The sequence below is a fragment of the Podarcis melisellensis genome (assembly GCF_964234715.1).
Source record: "Podarcis melisellensis genome assembly, chromosome: 10".
Lineage (NCBI taxonomy): Eukaryota > Metazoa > Chordata > Lepidosauria > Squamata > Lacertidae > Podarcis > Podarcis melisellensis.
In genome coordinates this window covers 24,465,368-24,486,926 of record NC_138542.1, presented here as the reverse complement: position 1 = coordinate 24,486,926, position 21,559 = coordinate 24,465,368, and the positions used below count along the sequence as shown (strand labels likewise).

The following is a 21,559-nucleotide window of genomic DNA, read 5'->3' as shown; positions in this document are numbered from 1 at the left end:
CCGGGCTCGCCAGTTTCGCGCGCCTCGCCCACCGCAATGGAGCAAGGGCGCCTCTCTCGGCTAAGCCGGCGGCAAAGCAGAAGCCCGGCGCCTCCCTCGGCCGGCACGAAGCCCGCCGCCTTCGCCAAGAGCGCCGGGGCGGAGGACCCGGCGGAGGCCGACCTCGAAGCCGCCGTCTCCAAGCTCGTCTGCAGAGTGGGGCGCGTCCAGACGGAGGCGCGCACGTATCTGCACTCGGCCATAGGCTGCGAGCGGGCCAAGCGCTGGCGGGAGGTAACGGGCGCCTCTGCCTCCTCCCGGCTCGCTGGGGCGGCGCGAGAGCGCCTCTCAAAGCTGCGCGTGGTGAATCCTTCGGGCTCCACCGGTCCAATCTGGCTGTGGAAACCTTCGCGGGGATTTATATTCCGGATATAATCATCTGGCTTGATCCGCGCGAAGTAGTTTCACCCCAGTTTCCATGTTGGATGGGCTGCACGTTCGTTTGTGTGTGACGTAGGGTTCCATACGTCATTTCTCCATTTTAAAGAGGGACGTCATAATCTTTATCATTTATTTATTATTAATATTTATTGAATTTATAGACTGCCCTATACTCGGAGGTCTCAGGGCGGTTGGCAGAATAAAATCAAAATATAAAACCACAAAATACATAACCAAAATAAAAACAACCACCCAATGACCCCCCTCTCCCCCCCAAAACCCCCCCCCCCACACCCCACATTTTAAGAATGCATCTTTCCACACTGGTTAACTGATGCCTGTTTTTAACTTTTTAGTACGTTTTTACTGCATGTTTTTATCTCTGTTGTGAATAGTTTTTAATATTATTATTATTATTATTATTATTATTATTATTATTATTATTATTATTACTACCTCACCCATCTGGGTTGCCTGGCCACTCTGGGCAGCTTCCAACATATATAAAAAACATAACAAAATGTTTAACATTTTTTAAAAAATCCCTATGGAGGCCAATCTTCAGATGGCTCAGGGGTCGCATAACTGCTAAATCTGATGAAAACGGACGTCCTAAGGAAAAGCAGGATCATTCCGGGAGGTGAAGCTTCCCACTGCTTTCTCATAGCAGGGAAGATGTCCTCACTCAGGAGGTCAGCTGGTTTGGCATCTCGCTACCAAAGGCACACACACCACAAGCCTTTAGACTAAAGTTTAGAGGGAGAGATGGCAGTTGTTGCTATCTGGGGTGAAAATTGGCAGGCTGCTGTTAACTAGGGAAGGGCAAATGGTTTCTTTTTCTCTGCCTTAGGACGCCCCCTGCTTGGGTTTTGCCACAGTTGTGCCACACTTTTTTCTCCCAACGAGCTCAAACCTGCATACATGCTTGTTCCCCATCTCATTTAACCCTTACAACAACCCTATGAGGTTGGTTAGGCTGAGAGATTGTGACTGGCCCAAGGTCACCACCAGTGAGCTTCATGGCTGAGCAGGGATTTGAACCCTGGTCTCCCAGGTCCTAGTTCAACACTAACCCCCACACCATTCTGAGACACTATACTTTTGCATTCCTTTTAGAATTACAGTCATTTGTTTTCTTCCTTTGACACAATGGTGTGGCCAGTGGTGAAGCTGCATGCTCCACTACCGGGGGGGGGGGGCACGCCACCCACAGGGGCGTGGCGCACCACCCACAGGCGTGTTGTGAGTTTTGGGGGGCGTGACGCCCAGCGCCTGGGGGGGAGGGGAGTGCACGGCGTGTGTCTGGGGGCCCCGCTGTGATGGCTCCCTCCGCACACCCGTTCCTCCACCAGTTGGTGTGGCAGAGCTTGAGAGAAATGGGATGCCCATTGTGATTTTCCTTTCCTTTTCTAATAGTACTCTTTTTAAATGAGTGCTTTATACATGAGTCATATTGGATACAAATACACACTGTTGTGTGTATATATATATATATATGCATACATATACACAAATATACACACAATTATATTTTATTCGAATGAATCTTGCAACAACAAAAAGGAGTGACTGCTCTGACCTGCTTTTTGTTTTTGAAACAGAAATTTTGTTACTTGGACATTTTCACCCCAGCTTGAGGTCGTTATGCTATTTTTATTTTGTTTTCAGGCAATTGAATACTATAGAAAGCTGCTATCTTCCTTGAACAAAATGAAGTTTCCTGCAGAATATGTTCCTGGTCATAGTTGTATACGGCTGGTAATTTCAGTTTAGCATTTAAAAGAAAAATAGGACCAACACAAACACTATTAAGCACACACTTGTGGGTTTGGCTGTAAAGCATGGGTTGGCTTTTGATTGACTGATATTTTTATATTTAGTATGGTACCAATGCTTCCTATAGCTGTTCTGGCGGTTGTTTTGTTTTTACGGTATCCAGGCAGCCCCCAGCTTACATGTGTTCAATATGTGAGCGACCATGTATATGTGCATTGCGATGAACCTGGAAGTGACCCAGAAACGTCATAAGGATGTCACTGAAACATCACTAAAAGTATGGAACGGGGTGAAGCAGAACGGTTTTTGCAGGCTTTTTCAATGGGTTTCAATTATACGTGATTTCACCAACATGAAACCACCTTGAAATGTAACCCCCATGTAAATGGGTGTGTGCCTGTAATCTATTTATATTGTATTTTAAACATTGGGGGAATAGTCATTCTTGATTATTAGTCCCAATAGTCCTGGTTGCATTCTTATTTCATAGCACAAAATCTTCTAGTGGGTATTACTCGTTATTTTGAACTTCTGGGGCTGTTCTAATCATACCAGTACTGAAATATTATAAATAATGTGCTATCCTGTTTTTTTTTTTTTTTTAGGTGTTTGAAAGCTATTATCATCTAGGTGTTGCTCTCCAAAAATTAGATTTGCACCGTGATGCTGTGGAAGCGTTTACTAATGCAATAGAAGCTGCAAATGTCCCCAAGGTATGGAACTTCCATAACATTTGTATTATGTGTACAATTTGTACGGCAGTTCTGTATTGTAGGGAGAGAAACATATTGTTTTCATTTAATTGTTACCTTTTGAGAAGTTTAATGAATCAAAGGAATGCATTTTTAGATGCATTGTTCATGTACATAATTTTTAAATAGCATACTATTCACCCCATGATTAGGAGGAATTAGGTTAACAAGCTACTGTTGTGGTAACATTTAACAATTACTGTACATCACATGAGAACTAACACCTAAATAAGTATTTTGGCATTTTAGCAAGAACTAATTTCTCAAAATGTTAGGATATTTTATGCCATAGTTATTCCCAAACCTTTCCCCCCACTGACAAATTGAAAATTGCTCAGAGTCTTGGCAAATTGCTTAATTTTATCTGCTTGTTGTAGCAATTGTAATGTGCTATACTAGAAAATATATGAATTGTAATTGTATCTTTATTGCTTCTTTTATTTATTATATATTTTATCATATTGCAATTTGAATTCCATAGAATACAAATTGTAGTGCAACAAAACACGATATAAGACCATTGTGTAAGCAAATTTTTGTTTTGAAAGCATGGTGCAGAGAAAAAAAGTTTGAGAACCACTGCTGTAGAGTCGCTTAAGTAGTGTTGATAATGTTATTTAGTATGTTGATTAGACCTTATGTAGGCATTGGGGCTTTATTGATAGTTTTTTTGGGTTTTTTAAGTAAATGTCTAGCTGTCCTAGAAAGAAAGTTTTTCAGCAAAATGTGCAGATACCCTTCTAAGCAATTTCTTTGAAATGAGTCATCCTGGCTCCTCCCACCTGTCAGTGTTTCTAGCCAATGAGTGATGTGAGAGCTGTGATTGATAAGTGAGCACCAGGCAATAGAAATCCTTGTTGTTTTCCTCCTCCCCTTTAGTGCCCTTTTCCTACTTCTGTCTTATTTTCCAGGCCATGATAGTTTGCCTTCCCTGTTCCTCTAGCAACCAAAATGCATCTTAATCTGAGATCAGGTAGTCCCTCAAAGTTATCTTCTGCAGATATTACACAGAAAGTGTGGGTGGATGTTTAGAAATCCTCTTCCCTCAAAAAGGCAAATGTGTAAACTTTGCAAAGAGCTTAGTTATGTTTCCTGCTGTGCCAAAGACCAGGCTTTCATTAAGAATTCATTTCATAATTAACTCACAGTGCAATGGTATACATGCCCACTTAGAATTAAGTCTCTTTGTGTTTAATGGGGCTTTGCTCCCAAATAATCGGATGCATGATGGCAGCCTAGGCTTTGGTTTAGAGATGGCATTGTGGGAATTTTTTTTATTGTGCCTTTAACAGCTGTATGGTGGAAACTCAACAAGGTAATCCTTTTCTAGAGATGCAGTGATAGGGGAAGCTTCACCACAAATGGCAGCTGTTTCCCCACAGGATCCTTTCTTTAAAAAATTGTGCTACATTGGCCACTCTCCAGTTCTCAGGTACAAAGGGAAGTAATCAGAAATTAGTTATGGAAAAATGAGTGTGTGTATTGTTTTGCCTTCAAATTTTATTTCTGTGATCTAGTTATACTTCAGATTAAACATAAGTTATTATAAGTGTTGTTGGTGCCTTTGTAGTTCCCATACAATCTCATTAAATTCTGTCTCCGTTCCTTTTTCTCTGCAAGGGAATAAATTGATTTATATGAGCATGCTGCTAATGTTATAGTTCCTTGTCTAGCCCCTTGGGTTCTAATGTTTTTTAAACTCAGTACAATTATGGGAAACACTGCACTGGAATGATGACATAAATCATCCCCATAGGAGTCTGAACAGTCTGGGGAGTAATCTCATAGAACCCTGCTGAGGTAAATAAGACCAGTAATTTGAAATAAATAAAAGAGCAATGGAGCTAATGTGAATGGCTCAAGAATTCCATTAGATTCACAATGGCAGTGTTTATGTGGCATAGCTGTGTAGATCACATTGCAGGGCTGTATTAAATATAATAATATAGCAGCTCACAAGAGTATCCTCTTTTCTCCAGAGTGTCTGTCATGTTGGTTGTGTTTCTGGATCTTACTACCAGACACCTGCGTTTGCGAGGAGAGCTTATGCATATGTAAAATGCGGTAAGACATATTGCTTCTGTAGCCAAGCTCAATAAGCATGCTTGTGTAGGAAAAGTAATAAGTCAAATTGAAATATATTCTACCCGCCTTGGCATCACTATGGAACAGCGTGATAAGATCTGAGTTTGGATTCTACAGTGTTATGAGTCTGTCTTACGTGCCAAAGGCGGATGTTTTTCTAAATTCAGTGAAAATCAACAGGTAGTGTGCGGATTACGATCAAATCAACTGTGACCCTACCTCTCCAAGGCTGTATACATTCACCTGAAGGTCTTCACAGAGTTGCATGCATGTTCTATATCTTGCTGTGATGCATCCTGTGTTCTGTTGTGAATTGTCAGTGTTCCTAGTGTCTCTGGGATTTGACATCTGTGCACTGAATCCTGGGCAGATACTTTGGGTTTTGTTTCTGAAATCAATCAATCAATCTGAAATCAATCAATTCAAATCAATCCTCTTTTTTCAATTGCCAACTTACCTCAACCGGCTGATATTTTTGTAATGTAAGTTCAGAATCATTAAGGAGGTGGGATCCCTCTTTCTCTAAAAAACCCTCTACCTGGCTATTTCATCCACTTACTTCAGAGTTGAAGCCTGTTTTGCAATTAGTCCGAAACCAATCCAGCTCTGTTAAGATGCCATATTTTACAGATCTTGGATTCCCTTAAAAATGAGGCTTCACTTTCACCCTTATGCCAAGCCTAAGTTAAACTGTGCCCATTTCAACCTAGTCATAAAGAAAAACATTCTTGCCTGTTTAAGTTAAAGCAAATCCCTGCAGGCCAGTGTGGTGTAGCAGTTAAGAGCAGTGGACTTGTAATCTGGTGAACCGGGTTCGATTCCCCGTTCCTCCACATGCAGCTGCTGGGTGACCTTACTGCTAGTCACACTTCTCTGAAGTCTCTTAGCCTCACTCACCTCACAGAGTGTTTGTTGTGGGGGAGGAAGGGAAAGGAGATTGTTAGCTGCTTTGAGACTTCTTCAGGCAGTGATAAAGTGGGATATCAAATCCAAAACTAAGACATGTTTGTATTTATTTAGGAAAATAAGTCAAAAATATTTCCTTCAGCACCACCTGTTGAATAGATTACTGCGCACGGAAATCCAATTATGTGCCCATTTAGGCATGTAATTGATAGTTTACCTGAGCAGCAACAAAGCAAGATGGCAGGTTTCCTGCATTTTTTGCTTGCTTCAAACAACACAATGACCTGAAAGAACCAACCATCTAGCAGCGTTGATAGAATTTGCATTGAAATGGTTTACATGGAGACAGACAACAGAGGCAGATTTACACATGTGCATTCTTAAATGGATCAAGTAACTGCATTATCAACATTTTGATAGATTTACGCAGGTACATTTACAAGTAAGTGGGAAGCCTTTTTGTGTTTTGCAAAAGATGCTGAATTATGGCTCAGAAAAGTAGTATACAAATTTAATAGTAGTAGTAGTAGTAGTAGTAGTAGTAATAATAATAATAATAATAATAATAATAATAATAATAATAATAATGTCATTTTCTGTGCAGGAGAACAATAGCGGAAGGGGAGTAGATGAGACAAAGGTTTTGCTTGGGCTTGTTCCAGCTTGTTTACATAGCACTAAACCATTGATTTTAGCATTACAGTGGACCCTCTGGATATGAACTTAATTCGTTCCAGGGGTCCTTACATACCCTGAAAAGTCCGCAACATGAGGCACCGCTTTGCGTGCGGCGTGATAGAGCGCTTCTGCGCATGTGTGCGCGGTGAAACCTGGAAGTATACACTTCCAGGTTTGCTGTGTTCACAACCTGAGAGTTACGTTACCCAAAGGTAATGTAACCTGAGGGTCCACTGTACATGCCAACCAGTTGGATGGCAACTCAACATTTTCTGGCCCTACAGGTAGCCTTGTCTTTGGGTTTAGTAACAAAATGTAGTTTGCAGTGATAGAGATTGGTTGCTTTCTAAAGTTAACATGCTGAGTTATATTAGTAAGGCTGTGGCCCGTTTCACACGCCACATTAAACAGTAGTTAAAAACAAACCATAATTTAACGCAAATGTACAGGATTCTTGTGCATGCTGCCGAGAAGTTCTCACTCTGCTCCTCCCCGTGGGTTTATGGTTTGTTTCTTTCCAAACAAACTACTAGTGGTAACTAAGGTTGGTTCTTGGCTTACTGCTTATGGTTTGTTTGGAGAGAAACAAACCTTGAACCAGGTTCAGATGTGGCAGCTTAGCAGGAGCAGAGGAAGAGGGAAGCAGGAACTTTTCACCAGCATGTCCAAGTACATAGTGCATTTATACTAAACTATAGCTTGTTTTTAATCATAATTAAATGTGATGTGCAAACCAGGCCTGTATGTGCACTAATGAAAAGCAGCAAGTTGATATAATACAGGCTTCCTCAACCTCGGCCCTCCATATGTTTTGAGACTACAATTCCCATCATCCCTGATCACTGGTCCTGCTTGCTAGGGATCATGGGAGTTGTAGGCTAAAAACATCTGGAGGGCCGAGGTTGAGGAAGCCTGATATAATATTTTGTGGTGGTTGCTAGTCATAGAAGTAACTCTTTCTGCTCTGTTCCTAGGCAAAATAAAAAAAGCAATATGTGATGCTACAAGAGCTGTGGATTTAGACCCCATGAATTCTGTGAGTGGTAATGCTGTTGTTCATGTAACTATAGGATTCGCTGTATGTACACTTTATACTCTTGTAGAATTTTAAGATTTTTGGTCGGGGAAATTGTGCCATATTTTCTAAGAGGTAAAGCCAAAAAAATACACGAATTTCTTTGCAGACTCATGAAGAGTTGAAGCAAGCATCCATGTCCAAGGCCTCAGTTGCACAAAGCCATTTCACGATTTGATAAAAATTAGACTGCCGCACCATAAAACTGAGTATATAAACACAAGCTGATGCGGTAAACATTTGCTATACTATGTGTATGAATCTAGTAGAACTTGCTGTTACTTGAGCACAAACATATATAGTTGCACTCTCCCTGTTTCTCTTGAGTGATGAAAAATTCCAGGGCTCAGCACGTAGCTGAATTTGGTTCCCTTTGGAAGAAGGACACTGGATGCTTACAGTGTTTTGTAATGTTTTAGTTTATTTACAGATATACAGGTTGGGTATAGGAGGAGGTACATCTTTAACATTCATATCAGCCAACCAAATCTACCACCCTTCATCTGATCTCCAGAGAGAAGCAGCTTTGAATCACCTGATGCTGTTAGCTTATAAAAACTCCCCTTTCTCTGTGTATGTTTCTCTGTCTTAGTCAAATCTGAAGCTTCTTTTGTTTCTTTTCACACAGAGGCCTACAATACATCATTCTTGACTGTTAACGCTCCTTTATTACCTTCAGGATTCTGGCAGGGAGTTGCCTTAATCCACATGGATTGCCCTGTTCTCAGAAATCTGACAGCAAGATGTATAACAATGTAAAACAATGTGCAGTGCTTACACTGGATTAATAATACTTCCTAAATCTGTGGTTCCCAAGCTCCTCGCCCCCCCCTGCAGACCACTTGGAAATTCCTGAGGCTCTGGTGAACCTCTTAATATTTTTTTTGGTGTTCTACTAATCTAAGCACATACATAATTGATATTTTAATAACCGTAGTCTTGCCTTTTTAGTGCAATGGATGAATAATCCCCCCATGCTGTTATCGCCATAGACCTGAGGCCAAGCTGCTGAGAAGCGCCCTTTCAACTGGTGATTTTTTAAAGGGAAAAGTAGCAGTCTGTACCAGCACCATATTACAGAAATCAATAAAGACTGGGGCCTCTTTGCCCTATGTGATGATTTGCCCCTTGTCAAAGCACTCTCTTCCGCTAGCATTGCAATTGGTCCATGCCAGGATGAAGTCTTGATATTCTTGGTAGTTCTGCAGCCTTAACGTGGATCATCTGGAGCTCACAGATCACAGTTTGAGAAAGGTTTAAAATGCAATGGTGTGGCTTCTGTCATAATCTCACCACAGTTTGCATCCACACTGGCTCTCAGTTAGTTTCTGTGTACATTCCAAAGTGCTAGTTTTAACCTCTAAAGCTCTTCAGTTGGCTGGGTCTTAGCTATCAGAAATATTGGACCTGCTCATCACCTTAAATCAGTGGTAGAGGCTTTTCTTTGTTTCCTCCTCTATTTGGAGGTGAGGAATGTAGAGAAGCATAACGAGGACCGTATCTGTAGCTGTGCAATGCCTGGAGAACATCTTCTCTAGGTATGTCTTCCTACTGTGACTGGTGCTGGTGGAAGGCTGCTGTTCTCCTGTGCCTTTCATTGAAGTGTTCCTTTAAAGTAGACCAGTTCAGCTGCTTTCTCTGTTTATTTCTTAGCTTAATCATTGTGCGATTTGTGTTTGTAGAACATATATATATATATATAATTGTTTTATTGTAAGCTGCATCGAACTGTACAGTTTGGAGTAATGCTACCCTTGTAGCCTGTCTGTGATCTACACAGTTCTCTCACCCATTTCATCTTTGTGGGAGGCCTGTGAAGTAAGTTAGGAGCTGAAAAGTAGTGACTTCTGGCGAGGGGCAGTAGTAATATGCTGAAGATCCCAGGTTGAATCCCAGGTAGAGCTGGGCATTCCCCCTGAAAACCTAGAGAGCTGCTGCCACTCAATACTGAGCTAGACAGCTAGACAGACCAATGATCTGACTGATTATAAGACAGCTTCCTGTGTTGACTTTCCTAAGGTGAGCTCCATCCCTGAGTAGGGATTTGAACCTGGTAGTTTAAGCTACCTGTGGATTTAAGCTGTGGATTCAAGCTGTGATTTAGACAAAACACCTTTTTTCAGTTTTTGCTGACTGCTACACTTTTTATTTTCTAGGATGTGTACTGTATCAGAGCTCTTGCGTGGAGCTCAGCAAAAGAAAAAATGAGAGCCCTTACTGATTTGAACTTTAGTTTCAAGCTGAATTCATCTCATATTTGCACTATGATCTTAAGGGGAGCTATTTTAAACTCCCTTGGGAAACTGCCTCCTCCGAAGAAAAATAAAGATCATGAAAAGGTAAATGGCCTTGTCCTGGAACTTATGGTTTTCATTGGTTTGCCTCATAATTGCCTCTGAAGCGGCTACCAGATTTTATCCAATTCTGAAAAAAGGTCTAGCACAAAAAAACAAACCACTGGACCTATTACTTTGTAATTTGACAGACTTTAGCTACTTGCTAGGGGGTATTCAGCTATAGATCTCACTCATTACTGTCAATAAGCTGCGGAAGTTATAGTCATATTAAAATAATAATTATAATAATTATAACAGTGAATTGGAGGGCCAACAGCTTTGTTTTTCTGAATTAGGGTTTGTTTTGTGACCCTGAGCCAAATTGGAGACTCAAAAATTGGTTTCTACTGTCTCAGGCTGTTTTTTTCAGAATGTTGAGTGGGAGTCGGAACCAAATCTCATGCTTAGTGCACACCTCTTGTTTTCATCCTTATCAATTTCATGTTCTTCACCACACAGCTCCGCACTGAGAGTGAAGAAACAAGCACTATTTGTGATTATGTATGATTACCGTGACATGGCAGACTAGCAAGGCTATAGCCAGCAGTAGCAATTTAATACATTCAGGTTATCATGTGATAACTGTATTTACTGTGGATAGAATGTTATGTAGCCTGGTTCTGTTTCCTTGTCAAATATTGAAAATCTTTCCTCTCTGTGTGTAATATTAATAAGACAGTGGCTGTGAAATCTATACATTATTACTGGAACCGACTCATGTTTCTTTTCAGGATTTCAGTGGTTCACACAATCATTAAAGAAGCCATCTCTTGACTTCTACAGATATGATTACATTTCTAGTGTTTCTGTTCTGATTAACTCTGAAATTCTTAAGGAAGTGTGACATCACCCACCCACTTGCATGCTTTTTAATTAAGTCCAATATTATTCTCTGTCATAGGAAAGTCAAATGCAGACTTTTCCCCACAATGACATGATTTGAACAGCATTTTTATATTCTTTACAAAAGCATTATCCTCTATATCTGGCGCTACAATAGATACATCCCCACTTTTAAATGACTCTATACAGTGGTACCTCGCAAGACGAAATTAATTCATTCTGCGAGTTTTTTCGTCTTGCGAATTTTTCGTTTTGCGAAGCACGGATTCCCATAGGAATGCATTGAAAATCAAACTTGCAAGACGTTTTCGTCTTGCGAAGCAAGCCCATAGGGAAATTCGTCTTGCGAAGCAACTCAAAAAACGAAAAACTCTTTCGTCTTGCGAGTTTTTCATCTTACGAGGCATTCGTCTTGCGAGGTACCACTGTACGTCTATATGTTACATCCTTGAAGGAAAGCCTCCATTGTGTTTGCCCAACTGCCCATCTGTAGAACGGCTAGTAGTGCTGGCATTGCAGTACTAAGAAAGGACCAAATCATCTGCTATAGGCACAGCCTAAAATAGTCTTTCCACTTATTTTCATCCCTGACAATAAAAACAAAAACCAAGATCCTCTACTCCAGTATCAAATTCTGAGTTATCCAGATTCCAAATAAATAAGTCAATTTACAGCACTGCACCTTTTAGAAATCCTACACATGCTCTTAATCAACCCTTATATTCCAATGTCTAGTAGTACTGATTTTTCAGAACTACTAAATAATCTCTGAAGATTATTTAATTGTTTTTGTTTCCCAATAGGCATCTGATATTTCCTGGGAAAGCAGGAATTTCTTTGATGTGGAAGATTTTTATAGTCCGAAAATTCCTTCATTCTATGATAAGTGAGTAGGAATGCAAGCAGCTGCTGCATGCAGTATAAAATTGCATGATAGCAAATGCAAACTATTGGAGGGGACGCTGTGCTTTTGAAAAGGGTTTGAAGTAGTGAAGTATCGGTAATCTCTTTGCACTTATTCCATTTCAGTTTGTCTCTTCCACTGTAGTTGCAACAGCACTGTACTTCACAGAGAAGCTGGATTTCTCATTCAGGGCAATTAAAAACAACAACAACCAGGAAAAGCCATTTGGGGAATGGGTGACTTGAAGTGTAGCTGGGATATATTCAACCATTCTCCATTCCAAATCCCTTTCCATTCAGCTTTCATCTCCACTGACATGGGATTTTCAAATAACTTGGGAGATGATTTGGAGTGAGGAAATAACAATGGGCTCCCAATTGCCTTCTCCTGAAGTGGCTTTTCTAGCTATACACAAAGAATGATTGGTGTGTGTTTGTGTATGTATTTACATCATGTTTATTTCTGTGTAACGTGTAGTTTGATTTTCAAAGAACAGTTCCAGGATTTCACAACATACACATGTGAAGTACATTAAGTGTGTGTATCCACAGTGATATGGGATCAGAATGAATCAACTGCAGAATCATTCCTTCACTACCAGAAATGCACAGAATGAATGTACTCTTAAATAACATATACAATTGATTTAAGGTAAAGGTAAAGAGACAGTTAAGTCCAGTCGCAAACACCTCTGGGGTTGTGGTGAGCATCTTGCTTTACTGGCCGAGGGAGCCGACGTTTGTCCACAGACAAATTTTCCGGGTCATGTGGCCAGCATGACTAAGCCGCTTCTGGCAAAACCAGAGCAGCGCACGGAAACGCTGTTTATCTTCCCGCCGGAGTGGTACCTATTTATCTACTTGCACTTTGATGTGCTTTCGAACTGCTAGGTGGGTAGGAGCTAGGACCAAACAATGGGAGCTCACCCCGTTGCAGGGATTCAAACTGCCAACCTTCCAATTGCAAGCCCTAGGCTCAGTGGTTTAGACCACAGGGCCACCCATGTCCTTAGGGAATAAATAATATACAGACACATCATCATTGTCATTATTTATTAACATGTAATTTGGATTTTTAAAATTCCTGCTATAATATTCTTTTTCCTTTTTTAAAAAAAGCATGTTTGAAAATTAAAACTGACTTTTTATATATAACCTTCATAAAAATAAATGAATAGCCGTCTTTTGAAATGCTGTTTTCAAGAAAGAATTGTGGGGCACATCACCACAGCTGTTATCCTCCGATCTATCTTATTGACCTTTTAATCCTATTTGATGCCCGGAAATTAACTGATCGCTGCAATTTGCTCGGTTAGTACTCCAGTTATCAAACAATGTGGTTACCTTAAGCAATTAGCATGCACTTCATTTTAGGAAATATTTAAATAAGTAACTAGATCTTTAAATAATTTGATTAATGATTTCACATTCCTTTCTTGATGATTTAAATCAATCCATCCTAGACATACCTAGATTTTTTTTTTTAAAAAAAAATCTGCATCTGGGCAGAAAGGCTTCTAAAATTATATATTAGCAGAGTGATCTTAGACATGTCTATTCAGAAGTAAGTCTGAAGGAGCTCAATAGGACTTTACTCCCAGGTAAATCAGGCACAGGATTACAGCATAAGGGAAGTATACTCATGCATGAAACCCCAGAGAGCTTCATTCAGCCATTGTAGACTGTATTAATCATGGCCAGCCAATGGCCTGTCTCAGTATAAAGCAGTTTCCTTTGTTCTTACGTTTTGTGATGTTGAATAAACCATGAAATGAAGGTAATAGTGCATAAATATATTACAATGCATAAATGTTAATAAAACCAAGTTCCTTATCTTCTGATGATTTTTTTCTTTCTATAGATACCTCTGGTCTCTAAATGTTTTTCACACCGTAACTGAAATAGACCTGTTTGATGGAGCTAGATTCCTCTCCAACTGTAAGAGCCAGTAAATGTACTTGAAATGATTATGCTACAAATGCCTGCTTTGCCTTGCCTTTCAGTTAGTCGGACTCCTCGAAAATGTCCTTTGGTTATAGAAACCTATAGGAGCACCTCCCTCAGTGGGCTGACCCTCAGCTATGTTCTCCTGCCAGCCGTGTCACTGCTACTTTACTAAGAGGGAGAGGGCAAGGCCGTGGCTGCATGGCTGCTCTGGTGGAGACGCCAGAGTAGCTCCACTGGTGCGTCAAGAATCCCCAACCTCACCTGCCACCTTTCCCCTCCCCTTCCATGTACATAGCAGTGATGCTTCTGCCGGGAGGCTGTTGCTGCCTGTAGGCTTAGGTATATTAGGAAACTCATTTAACAAACCGCAGACGCAGATCCACTGACGTTAATGGACACAGCTCATTTAGGTTCATTAATTTCCATGGACTTAGTTGCATACGAGCCCATTTCACTATATCAGAGGTTTGGGACTACAACTCCCATCATCCCTGACCACTGTTCCTGTTAGCTAGGGATGATGGGAATTGTAGTCCCAAACATCTGGAGGGCCGGAGTTTGCCTATGCCTGCACTATATTGTCCAGCACAAAACACAGCCTCTTGTTCAGCTGCCACCAATTTTCCTGCATGATGGAATGCTCTCTGAAGTGCTGGTGCAAGATGCCTGAAGCAGAACCCCAATGTCACCCTGCTAGGGCCAATAGGTTAAAAGCCTTGCAGCACCATTCAGGCACCCAGTTCCTGCCTTCATCTTTTCTGGTGCTGCCCGAAAGCTGCTCTGTCCTTCTGCGTGGCAGGAATCTGGTTGTCTGGAATCTGTGCAAGTAGATTGTTCAGGATACTTAATTTTTTTTGTTTACCCCATACTTCAGAACTCTAGATTAGAGTAACTTAAACTTTTAAAAGTTTTGGTTCTCCCCCCCCCCCAAAAGCAGATGGTGACAGGTTGCTAATTTTTAAAGTGTCTTCTCCCTTAGGTCAGTTGGTAGAGCATGAGACTCTTAATCTCCAGGTTGTGGGTTCGAGCTTTACGTTGGGTGAAAGATTTCTGCATTGCAGGGAATTGGACTAGGACGGTCATCATTGTAGCCCCTTACACTCTACAATACTATGATTCTATGTGACCATAAACCCAGCAGCAGCAGCAGCAGCAGCAACAACAACAACAACTGGAGAGCAAGATACATTAACTAAACAGTACTTTATGGGAACTTCATAGTTAACTTATTCCTTGAGCAGAGATGAGTGGAGAATCCACACGGTGCTTATTAGCTTGGCTGGAGAGCCTGTGCAAGCCACACAGCTGCCTTTGCATTGTTCTGAGGAATGCTTCTTTCCTCTCCAGTTGTCATTCTGCAGAAAATTCCAAGTCAAAGGCACTTTCCCCCATGCTCCCCTTGCCAGAACACTTCCTGCCCTTGGGCTATAAACCTACAGAATCCGCTCACACAGCTGGCTTTCACCTGCAAAGAGTTGTGGGTCTATTTTTGTATTTCTCTGTGTGGTATTTAAGAAGCCTGTCAAAATACCTGCCTCCGTTGCCTACCAAGCTTTCAGAAAATCTTGCACAAAGGTCCCGTTCAAGAAAATGCACTCAAGGGCCAAGCTACTTAGTTAAGAGCCTTGCGTAGTGTGTCTGTTATTCAACACAGTGTTTCATGGCACTGATTCTCGAACAGTGGAGGTGGGCCTCAGTGCCACAACCTGTCCTGTCTCTCATCATTTGCCTGCCCTGTCATCTGGCTGTACTGCAGCCTTTCGATTGTGCTATCAGCAGAAGGTCCTTGCATTCTGAGCAGAAGTGGCTGGGAGACAGATGTTGAAGGAGGGAAGGAAGGAAGGTCTCCCTCCTCTGAGGGGAAAGGGCCAAAAGAGATGTTGAAGGGAATTGGAAAGCGAAATGAAGGGTTAAAATGTTATTATTAATAATAATTAAACTGGGAGTAGAAAAGAAGAGAGTGAGAGGGAAAAGAGGTTACAGGAAAAGTGAATGTAGAATGACCAGGAAGCAGGGATGAAAGAAACTGGGAGTTTGGAGGGGAGAAAAAGGTACAAGCCAGTGTGGCGTAATAGAGTGTTGGACTAGGACTTGGGAGAGCAGGGTTCGAATCCCCACGCAGCCGTGAAGCTCAGTGGGTGACCTTGGGCCAGTCAACATTTCTTCACCTCACAGGGATGTTGTGAGGATGAAATGGGGAGGAGGAGAACCATGTAAACCACCTTGAGCTCCTTGGAAGATAAAGTTGGCATATAAATGTGATAGATAGATAGATAGATAGATAGATAGATAGATAGATAGATAGATAGAAATGTGATAAATATAAATAAATACAAGCTGATTGTGAAAATAGGATTGGAGAAGAAATTACAGGAGATAAGTAAAAATACATTGAGAGTCATGCTAGGGTTGGAAGGAAAATAAATGTTTTTTAAAAGCATATCTAGAGCCTCTAGATCAGTAAATTCTCCTTAAAATTGGGAGGCTGAAACACAGTCTTTTAGAACAAACATCTGTTTTCAGCTTCCGTAAAGCTGAGCAATGCAAGTCCCTGCCACAAGGAAAACACCATGGCAAAGAATGCAGTGATAGCAACAGAACATGATGTCTGCTGCCTTTATCTGCCACCATTTTGTGGCAGGCTCTGCCACTGCAACATTGTTCTGTGACCAGTGGGCCTCAGTAATTTTCAACCCATCTCAAGCAGATCCTAGAGGAAGAAAAATATAAAGCACATTTTATGGGAAAGATGAACCCTTATGCCAATTTTTCATTTTGTTGTTCCTGAGTGCTCCCCATGTTTTACTGGAAAGACTAACGGTTGTCTCCGGTGCTGTGCAAGCAGTATTCCACTTGAGCAACAGGACTTCTTCCTTCATGCCCCTGAAATTGCTCTCAAGGGTCCTCCAGCCTTCATCAGCAGATTTGGAGGGTGTGGGACTGCAGGCGGAAGGAGGGAGAAGTTCCACTCCTAAGAAGAAATCTGTTGGACAAGTGGAACAGAAGTCTTGGATACAACACATGACTGTGCTATGTGTGCCTTAAATTGGGGTTTATTACGTAGAAAAATATGCCTCCTCAAGTCAGCAGAATTCTTAAAGCGACTGCTATTCTAGCAGTGAAAGCTGTACATATGATACTTGTTTACTTACAGTCTGATTTCTGTTCTGCCTTAGCTAAACATTTCATGGCTTTTTTGTTTTAGAGTTCATTTTAATCCTTTAATTCAGAAAAAACTTTTTCTTATGAAAATATATATTGCATAACATAATTTCTCATGTTTTTGAATTAGCTATTAGCAAAAACAAAGAACAAAACTTGGGGAGACCATTTAAATGTGGCTCTCTGACAACGTATTCCGACAACATTTCCTTATTAAGGCGAAAGATGTACTCACGGCAAAGCATGGCATCAGTCACAGGAATTAATGGTAATAATTAAATAGATACTGAAAAGATACTTAAACATAAAAAATAATAGGACGCTTTCTTGCTTCAAGCTTGGAAATGTAGTTATGATTGTTAAGGTGCTTGCATTTGCACAGACTGAATCTTGCACACACAAACATATGCATGCACCTAGGGATGTCTGATTATTTTGACGAAAACAGGAGTAGAAATTGCTGGTGTTTGCTTATCAATCCGGTGAATATAATTGCTATTCACTGTTGTTGCTTTGAGTCCAGGATTGATACGTAATTGATTAGGTTTCTCTCCCCCCCATTTGCATCAAAATGAATGGGGTGGAATAAGGCAATGGCCACATAATTCACATTATTGATTTTGTAAATGGTGTAAATTATATAATTTTATCACAGCAGGCAGCAAGACAGTGTTTTGGGTGGAGGATAAACTGGGGCAGAACAGAATAGCTCAGTTGGTTTAAACCAGGCTTCCTCAACCTCGCCCCTCCAGATGTTTTTGGCCTACAACTCTCATGATCCCTAGCTGGCAGGACCAGTGGTCAAGGATGATGGGAATTGTAGTCTCAAAACATCTGGAGGGCCGAGGTTGAGGAAGCCTGGTTTAGAGCGTGGCACTCATAATGCCAAGGCTGCAGGTTCGATCCCCGTAAGGGCAGCTGCATACTCCCTTCCAACTCATATGATTCTATGCTCAAGAAACAGTGTTGCACATTACCCCTTCCACCATTATAGACAGGCCTTCTGCTATGTGAGGGTGATTCAGGGAAGTTGAAGAATAGGAAGAAAGTCCTAAAAACAATAAAGGTAAAGGTACCCCTGACCGTAAGGTTCAGTCACAGACGAGTCTGGGGTTGCGGCGCTCATCTCGCTTTACAGGCCAAGGGAGCCAGCATACAGCTTCTGGGTCATGTGTCCAGCATGACTAAGCTGCTTCTGGCGAACCAAAGCAGCGCATGGAAACGCCGTTTACCTTCCCACTGGAGCGGTACCTATTTATCTACTTGCACTTTGATGTGTTTTCGAACTGCTAGGTTGGCAGGAGAAGGGACCGAGCAACAGGAGCTCACCCCGTCGCAGGGATTCGCACTGCCAACCTTCTGATTGGCAAGCCCTGGGCTCCGTATATTAAAACCTGTGAAAAGAGAAGTCCGCAGTAATTTCCTTAAATAGTCACAAAATCAACGAAATACTACACTGCAGATTTATAAAACACATTGATAATATTAATAATATTATATTTGCTGTTAGGTGTGTGCAGTTGCTTTTTAAATACATCCTAACATTTGCTTTTCTATATTATTATTATGCCTGAATACTGGATTGGTGCTCTCAGGGAAGAATCGCTCCAGTTTGTCATCAGCATCTGGTAATCATTTTATTTTTTCATATTGTTAGAATTTGTGCCAGAATTGTTTTTATATGAATACTTTCAAAATATTAAAGTGCTCATCAAGCCCTGGAAGCTTCAACAGAAGCTTCAGAAAGAAAACTTGAAAACATGATCTACTTTGTATATTATAATGCAGGCAATGTAATCCATCTTATCCCCTGGCAGGAATCTATGTTCCAAGCAGCTGGAGCCACATATATTTAAAGCCATATTGGCTTGTGACTTGTGTGGTTCTCCCTGCTGCCATACTCTACCTTTCTCTTAGATCAGTCTGTAGTAATATAATCATCCTGCCACAAAATAAATCAACCGGCTTCTCCAGACTGGTGGTATGAAATATTACAGGATTTCAGGCAGGAAGCTGATTAGAAATGAAGCTGTGTAAAAGCCCACAACCTTTGCAGGTGCAAACAGTATTTAAAGTAGAATCACATGTGACTTCTCTGATAGCAGCACGAGCACAAATCATCAGGAATGCATAATAAAAATGATGCCTGCAGAGTCCCGAAGACTACACTGGATTTATACAATGCCTTTCCAAGGGAAAAATACTTCTTGTTATATTTAGTATAGCTCTCCTAATAAATCTTATCATTTGCTCCCCCCTTTTTTAAAACTGTGCCTGAATTGGTGTTTTCAGTGAAGAAAGACTCACATTTGCCAGCCACACAGGAATCTGGCAATTAGTTTTTCTTATCCGTTATTATTGTTTTCCATCTCAAAAAGGTTGCATTTGAAGGCCTTAAAATGTTCAACAGAAGCTGCAGAAAGGAAACCTGAGAATATGGTGTACTTTGTACATTGCGGGGAATGCGGTGCAACCTCAGCACATGGCAGGAATTCTTTCGCCAAGCAACTGAACCATCTCTTCCCACCCCCCAATGTGGCATGCCTGCCATTAGCCAGAGTACTACCTGTGAGATGCAGCAATTCTTGGAAACTTGAAACCCCCTGCTGTCTTCTGAGCTTCTCTAGGCCCTGGCCATTTCAGTGAATAAGGCAGCTTAATTTCTATGGTTTACTGGGCCTGGATTTTTCCTCAGAAGGAATACCTAGAGACAGGTAACTCTCAAATCAACCACCATACAGAAGCTGCAGTTGCACCCTGCATTGGTTGCACAGAAAAATAAATCCTACAGAACTAGATAAACTCCACCTTCACCTAGCGATAAGGAATGACACAAGACTGATGTTTGCTAAGCACCCTTGGGTCAAGATTAGATGCACTCTTGGCCCCAGAATCCTAATCTGCCTGGGAGTATTTCTCATAGTGCACAGTTATGACTTCCTAGAAGCATGAACAGTAGAGGGGCTACAGAGTGTCTTGCCTAGATTATCATGCCCAGGCTCACTGCCTCCCCAGCAATGGTATAGGAGCCCTTTCTCTGCATGGAGCAGCTTCCTTGGGCCAGTAACCTTCACCAGTAACCTTCCATAGGATAGTCAGGAGGTCCACCCTCCACCTTCATGTGACATTCAAAGATCATTAAGTTTGCTTCTTAAGAATCCTGCAATGGATCATGCAATGAGTACTACAAAGCTTTTTCGTCCCACCATGTTCTAGAGATACTGCTCCTTTCAATGACTTTGCTCTCTATTCTGCAACCCTATTGACTGACAACTTAAAGTTGGACTTACCATGATTTAGGTATGGGGGAGAAATTCAATTCAGTTTGCATTTTAAGGTGAACCTGCATAGTTTGCACTTTCCCAAGCAATACGCAAACTGAAACATTTCCTAAAAAATTTGCACCTTTCTGAATTTTGAAGGGCCAAATAATGTGTATCCCCTACCTGTTTTAAGTCTTATGTGTTCAGTTTATTTGTATGTTTTATCTTATGCTGGTTTGTGACAGAAATAAAATTTGATACTGTGTATGAAAATGCATATACTAGGGTCAAGTTTGCATTGAAACACACCTATAGGTGCAAATAACCTACAAAAACGCATTATAGTAAGGAAATGTGTTTTAGAAAAAGCATGTGTATTAGGCAAAATTGCATACAGAAGTTTGTATAAAGAGAAATTCACACTAAAGTGCTGAGGAATTTTCATGAGGATTTGTAAAAACAACAACAACCTAAAATTGTTGTGGAGAACTGAACTTGAGATTGAAAAATGAGAAACAGATAAACTTGACAGGTTCACCATGGCTACTGTGAAGTACTCTTCTAGTAAGCAAGGAGTGAATCAGACTAGCTCACACACACAATAGGAGAACAACCAGATCTTTGAGAGTGGTTTGCATGTTTCTGCTGCACAATTTACCATGGCAGTTTCTTAGTTAAGGACGCTGCTGTAGTCTAACTTTCCCTAAACAATGGCTTTTTGTTTATAAGAGATATTATATGAATTAGGGTGGAGTCCGTTTGAATATTGGTGATGGTTAAACTAATGCAAAAATATAGACGAGAGAATGCTGACTACAGTAACCCCTCCCCTCCCTGTTCCTTAGGCAGTGAAAAATTAAAGAAAACTGTGGCAAAAAGATCAAGTTCATTTACAGGCTGGAATGCATGAAGAAGAAATCAGCTTTCAACAGGATCATGGTGGCCTGGTACACGGCAAGGTATCGAGTGATGTTTTTGACCCTGGAGCTTAAAATATGTTCTATTTTAAAACTGGCATTCTTTAAAATGTATTCCGTTCCTCAGTAAAGGGCTTTATTAATATTTGCATATATTGAGTGTGTTTGTATTGTACCTCCTGGGTGAGGCTCTCAGGATCCTCAGTGGTTTGTGGGTGGCATGCCGAAACCTACACTGGCCCCAAATCTATTTGCATTGTGCATTTACACTGTTATGGAGGATGAGACATGATTCATCTTCAAGTCATAAAGATAAAACACAGCTTGATATTATAACTGGAGAGGGCCCATAAGATTTTTCAAAATAAATGTGAGGGACTTGAACTTGCCCATTGACTACATTATGCAGTGCTATAACATTACTCATTTATATTAATTCAGAACACTGTGCATAAAATTGTTTCTGAACAGGAAGGGAAACACCTGTATTCTTAGT

At 41.0% G+C, this 21,559-nt stretch overlaps 1 protein-coding gene across 1 annotated transcript; it reads left to right on the top strand.

The window, feature by feature from the left end:
- The first annotated feature begins 31 nt into the window (after window positions 1-31).
- Window positions 32-21,222, top strand: LOC309379387 (uncharacterized protein). The gene is made up of 11 exons (XM_081928501.1): window positions 32-273; window positions 2,089-2,178; window positions 2,802-2,909; window positions 4,928-5,012; window positions 7,592-7,653; window positions 9,849-10,031; window positions 11,675-11,757; window positions 13,636-13,712; window positions 17,014-17,151; window positions 18,479-18,511; window positions 20,992-21,222. Exons 1-11 carry the CDS (start codon window positions 37-39, stop codon window positions 21,054-21,056), a joined length of 1,161 nt encoding a protein of 386 aa, XP_081784627.1. The 5' UTR covers window positions 32-36; the 3' UTR covers window positions 21,057-21,222.
- The last annotated feature ends 337 nt before the right edge of the window (window positions 21,223-21,559 follow it).